The 11,879-nt window shown below is 35.2% G+C and overlaps 3 protein-coding genes across 6 annotated transcripts; 1 reads left to right on the top strand and 2 right to left on the bottom strand.

Annotated features, from left to right (window-relative positions):
- Nucleotides 1-3,481: 3,481 nt before the first annotated feature.
- On the bottom strand, nt 3,482-4,522 carry LOC107688550 (uncharacterized). The gene has a single exon (XM_016486245.1). It carries the CDS (start codon nt 4,460-4,462, stop codon nt 3,713-3,715), a length of 750 nt encoding a protein of 249 aa, XP_016341731.1. The 5' UTR covers nt 4,463-4,522; the 3' UTR covers nt 3,482-3,712.
- Nucleotides 4,523-5,348: 826 nt separating this feature from the next.
- On the bottom strand, nt 5,349-9,246 carry LOC107688551 (protein YIPF1-like). Of its 4 annotated transcripts, XM_016486248.1 has the most exons (11): nt 9,173-9,246; nt 8,953-9,007; nt 8,545-8,594; nt 8,293-8,432; nt 8,123-8,203; nt 7,873-7,960; nt 7,670-7,786; nt 7,412-7,578; nt 7,058-7,240; nt 6,045-6,153; nt 5,354-5,706 (listed from the first exon to the last, which is right to left on the bottom strand). In XM_016486248.1, exons 3-10 carry the CDS (start codon nt 8,576-8,578, stop codon nt 6,058-6,060), a joined length of 906 nt encoding a protein of 301 aa, XP_016341734.1. In that variant the 5' UTR covers nt 8,579-8,594; nt 8,953-9,007; nt 9,173-9,246; the 3' UTR covers nt 5,354-5,706; nt 6,045-6,057. The 4 variants fall into 4 exon arrangements, with proteins under 4 accessions (XP_016341732.1, XP_016341733.1, XP_016341735.1 ...); XM_016486246.1 differs by having other exon boundaries at nt 5,349-6,153; XM_016486247.1 differs by having other exon boundaries at nt 5,349-6,153; nt 8,939-9,007.
- A 522-nt stretch (nt 9,247-9,768) lies between these two features.
- On the top strand, nt 9,769-11,334 carry LOC107688527 (leucine-rich repeat-containing protein 42-like). The gene is made up of 5 exons (XM_016486217.1): nt 9,769-9,823; nt 10,356-10,441; nt 10,518-10,631; nt 10,759-10,837; nt 10,946-11,334. The coding sequence occupies exons 1-5, from the start codon at nt 9,769-9,771 to the stop codon at nt 11,227-11,229; spliced, it is 618 nt and encodes a 205-aa protein (XP_016341703.1). The 3' UTR covers nt 11,230-11,334.
- The last annotated feature ends 545 nt before the right edge of the window (nt 11,335-11,879 follow it).

An 11,879-nucleotide genomic window follows, 5' to 3' on the forward strand; every position in this document is an offset into this window, starting at 1 on the left:
AACTTGCATTACTTATTTGAAAAAGTAACTCATATATTCTTTTGTAAATTAAAAAGTAATGCGTTACTTTACTAGTTACTTGAAAAAAGTAATTTGATTACGTAACTTGCGTTACTTGTAATATATTACCCCCAACACTGATTATATGTGATGTGAATTTCCAAATTAATATGATAGTTTATACTTTTTTAAGCAAGTAAAATCTAAAAATGTTCCCCTTCAGGTTGTGGTACACATCTCTTTGCTGGGAAATATTTACTGGTTTATATAAAGTGAACATAAGAACTTTTATATTGTTGGCAATATTTCAAGACAAATTTACTGGATTGAATCAACTTGGGTTTACTTGATTATTTATACATCACATTTAATAAAAACACATGTTAAATGTGAGTATCAAATATGATACATCAGGCTTTTGAGGAAAATTGATTTGTACATCTCTAAGTCATTATTGTATTGCATTGCATGTTTTGCACACCACAAAAAATACAGAGCTATATATATATATATTAGGGCTGCACGATTAATCGCATGCGATATTGCAGTTTTAAAGGCAATATTGAAAAGACATGTTCCTTGACACAGGTCGTCGGGTCAAATCCTCTTTAAATAGGTTTTCCATTTGCAAGTCATCAAAATAATGTCAGGAGTGAATTGCCTGTGAATCCAATGATCCAAAAATAAAGCCTCCTTTTTAATCCACAGTGTAAAGAACGGTGACTTGTGAAGCTGACATTCCTTCACAAAGGTTGTAGGTTTGGGAGGCAGCTTCGGTGTAACTCTAAGCTAAGGCTAGAATGACCATTAATTAGGGCACACCACACATTGGCACAGTTTCAAGTGACACAAATTTTCTATTTTGTTAATTTGGAAAATGTAGCTGAGCCATTTCATAACGCCAGTGCCAACTTAAAAAAAAATTATAATAATTTATCTAATTAATCTAATGACTGGTGAATAAAGGCTAAAAGTGCACTGCTGATGGTGCTCGGAGATATACGAAACTTTGCACTGTATCAGATACTGGCATCAAAGACAAGATAGATTTGATCTATGACAATAACCTTTGTTTGTGAATCTTGATGCTGAGAGTGAAATTCTATGATCTGCTTCTAAACCACTCGGTTATCAGTATCATCATCAATAATTGAGACATTATAAATGGTAAACAGACATTTTGGTCTGTATTTGTGTGCATGTAATTTTAAAAGGGGAAAAAAGCTGCTAAATATTTATTACAATGTGACGTCTTGGAATACAGTTAATTGTTCAGGCATTTTATGTTCTAGGCTACTATCTTGTTTAAAGAAAAGGCATAGATCTAGTTACAAATCTCACAAAAATATACAGAGTAAAAATAATAGCAAAAAAAAAAGAAATCAATGGCCACCACAGAGAACTGAAAATTTGTAAAATATTTAAATAAACTGTAGCTTTGATTTTCAACTTTATTAATATGCAAATATGTAATCAGTTTCTGTTTATGTGCAATTCAACTTATATTATATAATTCAACGTATTATACCCTTTTTCTGCTGGACCTGTAGTTTTATAAAGTGTTAAAATATTTTAAGCACATATACACGTTCCAAAGTGGTAGAAACAGGAGAGTGACCCTTTGAAAACCATCTCAAGCTCAATTATCACATAAATATTTAAACCACAGCTACACAGTATATACACATGTCCTCTACTTTGTAACAGTAACATGTGTCTGAACCTCAAATCAGAAAACATCAAACATGTTGTAGATGATTATCTCCAGGTTTCGCTGCTCACCTACAAACATAAACATACCAAAATGAAGGCTTTACCTTCACAGACTATAAGACGAAGAAATCCAGAAAACCCACAATCTCTCTAATAAGGCAAGAGGAGAAGCTGCAATTACAGAAGAATAACAGTCTCTCGAGGAGAACAGATTATGTACAGGAAGTCCTGTCTCATGTTAACGCCTCATCAAATGCAAATGTCTTATTTTCCCATCAGCATGCAGCTTGTTATACTGTTACAAATACCTTTGACTTACATTACAAGCTAAGAATGTCATTGTACTATATGGATCATAAAATCCAGATGAATCCAATATGATACGAAACATAAAACACATCAATAACCTGATAAAGGAATCAATATCCTGTTACAAAAAAATATTTCTCACTATCATTTCATTAATCAGGCTTTAGAGGGTTTAGAATATGTATTATGTCCCTTGAAGTCAGAACTACTGCTTATATAAATAATTAATTCACACTCGAGCACTTCTCAGTATCAGTAACGCATTGTAATTATGCATTTTGTTAGACACTCGTACTCGTTTCCTCACCTGAAATCCATTGGATGGGGTGAAAAAGGCTGAATCTGCTCAAGAGCACAAAGACTGCAGTTGTCACTGGCAAGAGAAGCACTGACCATGCAATACTCGCCACAGCCCTCCATATCACAACCTGAAAATAAATGAGATGAGAATCTGGTCTAGCACAGCCACATTTCATACATATTTTCAGCCTCAAACAAAATCTTTCTACGATAATAACGTTTATTCTAATAACGCACAAACAATTAATATATACTTAAATACACTATCACTTCATAAACAGACACCAGAAGACACAAAACATGTCACTATAACAGTAACTTACATGATGATGATGTCCAGAAGTCTTTTAACGTTACATACACTGCCGACTAAACACTGACTTCCTAATTAGTTAGTTGCCGTTCAGTTATTTAAACACGATTTATATTTAACCAGTCCTTACCTTTCTTATAAACCAAGAATTCTGTTTCAGAGAAAACATTTTATCATTCTTATTTCAGTTCAGCATCACTTGAGTAAAACCCATATCAACATGGCAAAAGTGTGGACATTACCCGCGCCACACATTCGAAGGACCTCATAAGGACCCCAGCGAATGTGTCTGACTTACTGCCTGAATACAATCACACTTAAAGGGATAGCTGCTCACCCCACAATTAAAAAATGCGCCATTATTTGCTCATCCTCATGTGACTTTCTTTATTCTGTGGGACATAAAAAGAAGATATTTTGAGAAATGTGTGTGTTTTTTTTGTTCATACAATGGAAGTCAAACGTAACGTTAAAAGGTTTGGTTATCAACATTCTTCGAAATTTGTTCTGTGTTCTGTAGAGTAACGTTATCAGAAAGGTCATAATGGTTTGGAAAGAATTTATGATGAGTAAATGTTGACTAAATTTACATTTTTGGTGAACTATCCCATTAATGAGATAGCCCATCCAGAAATGTGAATTCTGCGCAAATTTATAGCTGTTCTTTTCAAAAGATAATACTATTGTGAAGCATATTATTCAACATTACAAATATTAAATAATTAATTGTATCACTTAATTACAACATTATCCTAATTAAAAAGGAAAAATCTGAATAAAATGAATAAATTACATTTATATTTAATGTTAAACAGCATTTCATTATACACAATGTTTTGAGGGCATTACATCAAACAGCAGTCTAAAAAGACTGTAAAAATAGATCGATACATAAGAAATAATTATGGTACAGTAACATATAGTCCTCAATGTTTCGGTTGTTTCAATCAGGTTGTTGCTTAATAATTTTAAACATACTAAAAATTATATATTTAAAAAAGAATGCTGTACGTTGAGGCATTGAGCAGCATAATGACGCGTAGACAGACACAAAAATGTTTCGTGAAATAATAATCATCAGTTGTGTATTCCTTTCGCTTCATTCTGAATTAAAGCGTTTTTCTCTCGATGAGTGCCATTTGCTAAAGTGATGTTGCGTCTTTCCAAACTGGTTCTGCTTTTATCAATCTCTCGGCGGGTCTTGGGCTCAAAAGCGTTAGTGGGTAATATCTGGTTTGAACTGATAGACATCTCCGTCTGGACGCCTTTATGCACCAGCGGCTTTTGCCCGGGTCTCTGCGGTATGGCGGGCAGTGACAGCTGCTCCCGCTGAGCCTTCTTGTCCTCCCAGAGCTTCAGAAGACGCCGCTGGTTGTTGGTCATGTCCTTCAGGTTCTGTTGCAGGGACTGGACCTGGTCCTCCAGCAGAGTCTTCGAGGTCACGGTGTTGGCCAGTTCAGATGTTATTTCATCAATCGTCAAACTTAATTTACCCGCTTTTTCAACAAGTGAATTGCACTCGCGCTCCTTCTCGTGCAGGTCGTTGATTATATCCTTGGTGGTTTTCCCGTAAAATTTAGGACTGGCCTCTAAACCAATTTCAGCCCGCAGGACCTTCACTTGTTTCCGCAGCTCCTTGTTGTCCAAAGTCAGTTGCTTTAATTTCTGTTTAAGCGCTTCGGTTGATCTCATTCGAGACTCATAGTGTCTCATTTTCTCCCTCATCATATTCTCGCGGTGCAAAGCATCGTCTCTTTCCTTCCGGCACTTTTCCAAAAGCTTTAAAGTTTCGTATTTGGACACCTTTTCCACTTTCCCAGCCATCATTCATTTGCAGTTTTAAAGGCAATATTGAAAAGACATGTTCCTTGACACAGGTCGTCGGGTCAAATCCTCTTTAAATAGGTTTTCCATTTGCAAGTCATCAAAATAATGTCAGGAGTGAATTGCCTGTGAATGCAATGATCCAAAAATAAAGCCTCCTTTTTAATCCACAGTGTAAAGAACGGTGACTTGTGAAGCTGACATTCCTTCACAAAGGTTGTAGGTTTGGGAGGCAGCTTCGGTGTAACTCTAAGCTAAGGCTAGAATGACCATTAATTAGGGCACACCACACATTGGCACAGTTTCAAGTGACACAAATTTTCTATTTTGTTAATTTGGAAAATGTAGCTGAGCCATTTCATAACGCCAGTGCCAACTTAAAAAAAAATTATAATAATTTATCTAATTAATCTAATGACTGGTGAATAAAGGCTAAAAGTGCACTGCTGATGGTGCTCGGAGATATACGAAACTTTGCACTGTATCAGATACTGGCATCAAAGACAAGATAGATTTGATCTATGACAATAACCTTTGTTTGTGAATCTTGATGCTGAGAGTGAAATTCTATGATCTGCTTCTAAACCACTCGGTTATCAGTATCATCATCAATAATTGAGACATTATAAATGGTAAACAGACATTTTGGTCTGTATTTGTGTGCATGTAATTTTAAAAGGGGAAAAAAGCTGCTAAATATTTATTACAATGTGACGTCTTGGAATACAGTTAATTGTTCAGGCATTTTATGTTCTAGGCTACTATCTTGTTTAAAGAAAAGGCATAGATCTAGTTACAAATCTCACAAAAATATACAGAGTAAAAATAATAGCAAAAAAAAAAGAAATCAATGGCCACCACAGAGAACTGAAAATTTGTAAAATATTTAAATAAACTGTAGCTTTGATTTTCAACTTTATTAATATGCAAATATGTAATCAGTTTCTGTTTATGTGCAATTCAACTTATATTATATAATTCAACGTATTATACCCTTTTTCTGCTGGACCTGTAGTTTTATAAAGTGTTAAAATATTTTAAGCACATATACACGTTCCAAAGTGGTAGAAACAGGAGAGTGACCCTTTGAAAACCATCTCAAGCTCAATTATCACATAAATATTTAAACCACAGCTACACAGTATATACACATGTCCTCTACTTTGTAACAGTAACATGTGTCTGAACCTCAAATCAGAAAACATCAAACATGTTGTAGATGATTATCTCCAGGTTTCGCTGCTCACCTACAAACATAAACATACCAAAATGAAGGCTTTACCTTCACAGACTATAAGACGAAGAAATCCAGAAAACCCACAATCTCTCTAATAAGGCAAGAGGAGAAGCTGCAATTACAGAAGAATAACAGTCTCTCGAGGAGAACAGATTATGTACAGGAAGTCCTGTCTCATGTTAACGCCTCATCAAATGCAAATGTCTTATTTTCCCATCAGCAGCTACAATTAAATGACACTCGGCTCATCTAAAAGTCTTAAAGTGCTGGCATTTCTATGCCATTTCATCATTATTAAAAAGCACATGAGAGAGTGCCACTGCCACCTCACTGAAGTCCTGTATTTACTCAAGGCTGTAATTCACTTTGGCTTTGTGGATGATGAAGTGTTGGTCGCTGTCGATGGCTCATTGTGATCCTTTGATGGATCCATCTCATATGTACTGAAGAAACATACCTGAAAAACGAGAGAGGGCACAAATCTTTCAGACTCTGACAGCACTTTTGTCCCCTAAACACTGCATTCCCTATCCCTAATTAAATGAATGTAATTGACGGCACATGATAGCCATAAGGACATGGTTCTGCTCACAAACTGGCATGTTTCCAAGCCAGTCATTGACTATTGCTGGTGTTTCCAAGAACACACCCTTCCACTGGGGAAACACATTTGACACCAACCTGTTTGATCCTTTAACGCTGCAAGAAGCAGTGCTAAAATGCTGACATCGAGTTGCTAGTACAGCTACACAACTTTAGTTATATCGTCTCTAGCATTTTTGCAACAGAGGCAAAAAAAATTATTTTAGACAAAGTTTCATCTAATATGTTTTGCTTGTATTGTTTTAGTAAGTGCATAATTATATGCATACATATTAGGATGCAATGATATTACAATACAGATAAGCCAGAAATAATTATGTTTAAATTTTATACTATAATAAATTAGTTTGTAATATAAAATACTACAAACTAAAATCAATCATTTTAAATGCTACCAGTCAATCTAAGCATAAAATTATAATGTACAGTATAAAAAAAAATCGATATTCATTTTGAGATTTGATAAAGATCTTAACATTTAACAGTGTTTTATATTGTTAGTTAAAAAAAATAATAATTTTTAAGTGTGCATTAGGTTCCAGCAAAGCTAATTTAAATGTAAATATAAGGAAAAATAAGCATGCACAATTAAATATCCAATACTGATATATCAAATATGGACTGATATTGATGAATTCACTCAGTAACAAATATAGACCAATATATTGTGCATCCTGAATATGTTTTGTGTATTTTGTTCATAATAGATAATGTTAATCACATTCATTCCTAATGTATAAAGATTCTTAAAAACATACCTTGCAACCAACTGCAAGCAGGACGTGAAGAATCACGATGGTGGATATAATCGCAATGGTAATCCTTGGTTTATCGTCCCTGATGGCTGGCCAGAACGTCATTACCAGCACAGATCCTGAGAGACACAAAGCTACCACGATGGAGCACCACCTCAACCCTTCACTTGGTATTATCCACAATATCTGTTTTTCACACAAATGCACACAAGCAAGTAAATAAACTGTATCTGCAAAATAATAATAGAGAATGCTTGAAAATCATCTATCAAATGTGTTTATCACACCCAGATGCGGTAATTATGCACAGAATAATGCACATTATATTCATGTATATATTGTGACTGTATGACTCACCACAGCAGGGATGTAGATGGAGAGCGAGTAACCATAGACACACACTATCTGCAAGAAGGAGTAGGACACCAGGCTTGTGATCTTCCTATTTCGCCAGGTGAGAAAACCCCACAGAGCTAAAGGCACTAACCATGCGTAACTGTAGATTGCTGTGGCTGCCATAGTTACTGGAAAACAAGCAAAAGAACCAGTGTCATTTTTAGGGTGAGGCCAGAGGGTCTATTTTGTTTAGGCTATTTCAAACAACGTATCTCTAACCTTTGCTGAAGTCTGGCACATATCTGAACTTTGGCTGACCCTGGTTGACAAGAAAACTGGAGATGTTTCCACTAACAGCGATGGCAAAAACAAGAGTTGCACAGATCCAGAAAGGTCCTACAAAAGTAAACCACATACTCATATTAACTTTTTATAAACATCTTTCTTTTTGCTCTAAACAATTTTAGTTTAATTTAGCTTACCATACAGGTCTGGGTTACTCCGTAAATAGACCTCAACAAAGTTTTTCCCAGGCCAAGGCAGAATTGACCCAATTATTCTGTTCTTTACCTATATATGAAAACAGCGGCAATTTATATATTTTTTATTTAAAATGAATTAGAAAACCCTTAAAAGTATATATTTCTGAAATACACAATGAATGCTTTTTAACTCTTTGAAATGATAATCACTGTAGTGTGAGGGCTGAATCCTACAGTAAAGATGGCTGACCTGATGACTGTCCACATCAAATAATGTTTGGTAATACTCAAACGTCCAGAAGGGTGCACTTTTTCTTTGACCTGACAGAAGCTGTTTGACAAAGAAACATGTATTTTGAATCAGTGCTCTTTTTGAAGAAATAAAGATCTCCGATTATCTAGAGAGTGTGTCCCACGGACCTCAGTTTTGTCATCGTTGTCCTCTTCTTCAAAAGCAGTTCCAGTAGCTTTTCGTTGTTTTCTAGATTTGATGGGGTCATCGATGGTCACTGTTGTGGCTCCTTGATTATTTTCTGTGAATCCTTGCTCATCTTCAAATTCTAGCACAATATAGAATTTTTTTTTTCCAAGAGCAATAAGCAGATTCCATGATATTTTTTATTATTAAAAGGAATCTGTTTGCCTTTCAAATAAGTATTTTAAGGGACTCACCTTGAAACTGCAAATGAAAATCAGTATTGGCCATCACAGATCTATGTGCTCTGTGAATGATGGCATCAATAGAAGACAGATAAGCAGACAAGCTTTAGTTAATGCTATTGATATTGTAGATTGTTAAAGGTATATTTCACCCAAAATTAAAATCAATACTCTCATGTTGTTCCAAAAATCGGAACACAGAAAGATACATTAGGCAGAATGTGAGGGACTGACAGATTCAGTCACCATTCAGATTCACTGTATCTTCTTCCCATTCAATGAATGTGAAGAATGACTGAAGCTGTCGATCTTCCTAACATTTTCTTTTAAGTTCCACGGAAGTTAAGTGATGACTAAAGTTTAGTTTTAGGGTGAACTATCCTTTTAAGCATTAAGTTTTACCAACCATGGCTGACCTACCACTGTATCTGAAGTGTCTAATCACATGTATAGCAGGAGTGACACTGTATACAACCTGTTTACATTCAGACGTATGCGGATATTATACATCAAACAGAAAAATGCAGTTACAACGTAACAAATTGTTGTTTTAAGTATATGCATTCTCTCAGATGATTTTACATCGCCTTTTTATAGCAAAATAGGACCTCTAATGTTTTCGTCATGTTAATCAACTCACCAGTAAAAGCGTTTTGAATGTTTCAGGATTTTAAACTTTGTTTTGAAGGTGCGAAAATGGAAACGCGGAAATGAGCAGTGATAGTGATGCGTAGCAGAATAAAAGTCTTTACTTGTCCATAAATCAAATCTTCAAATTATTTTTCACCTGGTGTTTTGCAACTTGTGGTAAAATTAGGCAGTAAGTAAGTAAATAAATAAAATATTAGAATGAAATAATAAAAACGTGGAGACCAATTTAAAAAATGAAAAGAAAAGAAAAAACAATGAAAGTAACCAATATGGTGAAATAAAAATATGGGGGAGGGGAGTAAAATACATCAGAGTTATAGCATAGGTAAAAGTTTTTAAGTTATCTGCGAAGTATACGGGCGTTTAAATACATTTTAGTGCAGAGTTCAGTAACGACTTTTATTTTGTAATGAGCGTGAAACTCGATTTACAGGAGGGACTTTACTCCAAGAGCCCGTCGTTTTTAAATCTTTCTACATTTTACAAACTTCTCGATGTTTCCGTCAATATACCCTTGATTTTCAAACGACAACCGAATATTTTGGACGCTAAACGCTCGGTTTGTGTAGAGAGCTGTAAGGATGTATGTTAGTGAGGGCTGTGGAGCTGTGTATGTCAGAGAGAAAGGAGAACTGCGGCGGTATGTCAATGCAGACAGGAATGATGCTCCGCAGCACAGACTCTTCTCCAGAGACTTCTCCTTTCAACTCTGCATCGACACTTTACCATCCGCGAGCCACACAAAGAGAAGAGACCAATCAGAGAATCCTGAAAAAAAAATACGGGTTTCCCTACAATATAAAGCAGCACAACTGTTTTTAACATTGATAATAATAAGAAATGTTTCTTGAGCAGCAAATCAGCATATTATAATGATTTCTGAAGGATCATCACTGAGACCTGGAGTAATGACTGCTGAAAATTCAGCTTTACCATCACAGAAATACATTTTATTTTAAAATATATTCAAATGGAAGACAGTTATTGTAAATTGTAATAATATTTTATAATATTACTTTTACTGTATTTTAATAAATGCAGACTTGGTGAGCATAGAAAAACAGTTTGAATCTCATTACATAAATACTCTCAATTGCTTTTTATACATAACCATGATGAATGTGATTTTTATGGTAATGTATACTCTTGCCATTTCATTTATTTCTTAACAGAGAATCCCATTACTGAGAAAGGTCTTGGATATCTAACATGCTTTAAAACGCTACAGAAACTGGACATATCTGGGACAAATGTGACGGTAGCACAATTAAAAAGTTAACATCAATGAGTACGTTTTTATGGAGGTCTTGTATAATATTAGAAATCTCTTTTAGGTGAATGTGTCTTTGAAAGGATTCTTCAGAAAGAATATGAGAATGTTCTTATCAGAAACACCTTTGAAGGAATTTGAACACTCTGATTGTAAAACAGATGGCTGGGCTGAACAGGTAACAGAGAAGCTTTTATGGTATCCATGATGGATATACGTCATTATGAATGCAATGTTGATGTTGTAAATGTTTTATAATGAGGCATCTCTGTATAACATTCTCTCACTATTCAAATTTTAATCAGGTAATAAACCAATGGGAAATTACAGCTTCTGAAGTACCAAAGAAAGACTACAAACCAAGAACAAATGCTCTCCGTTTCTGTGAGTTTATTCATTTTATCTACATGTTCACTTGATCACAAAATATATTATTACTACAAATTTTTGTTATTGTTGTAATTGTTATAATATTCTGAATTTTGACTTTAGATGGAAGAGAAAAGTTTGTCCGAGAGACATTAAACTCCTGCTCTGGGACGAGTGACACCACAAAGAAAGACAAAGTTGTGCCGATTCACTTTTATAAGGTTGATCTCTGTGGCACGAGTTCAACAGCAGAACACGACACACTTTCATCAACAGTGGCAGCTGTTCAGAAGGGCAAGAAGAGAAGACTATCAACAGAGGAAGACCAAAGTTCAGCTCCTCTGTCAAAGCGCCAGTCTCTGTCAGCTCTGTCTGCAGAGGACTTGGATCTATTAAATAGTTATTGAGTGGACACAGACATGTGACATCTTTGCAGCGCATTCCTCTGTGACGAACATGACACTGAAATGCTTTTAGTTTTGATTCTTCACAATTAAAAACAGCTTATTTTTTATTTTTGTACCCTAGTCTTTTGTTTCATAATACAAATATACTGAGCATGTTTATACAAAATCATTAAAGGGGGTCATAGGATGCCCATTTTCCACAAGTTGATATGATTCTTTAGGGTGTTAATGAAAAGTCTGTAACATAGTTTGGTTAAAATTTCTCAATGGTAGTGTAAAAAAACACCTTTTTTACCCTGTCAAAAACCTCTTTTCATATCAAGACGTTTTTGTAGCATTTTCCTTTAAATGTTAATGAGCTCTGCTGACCCCACCCCTCTCTTCTGAGCTGCTCTCAGAGAGACTGTTTACTTTAGCCGCATTCATCCTGAAACTTGCTAATTAGGAAAGGTGATTTTTAAAGATTCATTGCAAAACATTATACTCCTTCTGTAGATGAATAGCTGGATCATGAATGATTCACGCGAACATAGATGCATTTATGTAGATCGGGGGCGCATTCCCTTCAGAAACAAACGTAATCCACTGCGAGTTCAGCGGCTCAGATGTCGGGAGTAAATGACGACTGCTATGTTCATTATTACATCCAA

This window comes from Sinocyclocheilus anshuiensis, unplaced genomic scaffold (assembly GCF_001515605.1).
Source record: "Sinocyclocheilus anshuiensis isolate Anshui unplaced genomic scaffold, SAMN03320099.WGS_v1.1 scaffold329, whole genome shotgun sequence".
Lineage (NCBI taxonomy): Eukaryota > Metazoa > Chordata > Actinopteri > Cypriniformes > Cyprinidae > Sinocyclocheilus > Sinocyclocheilus anshuiensis.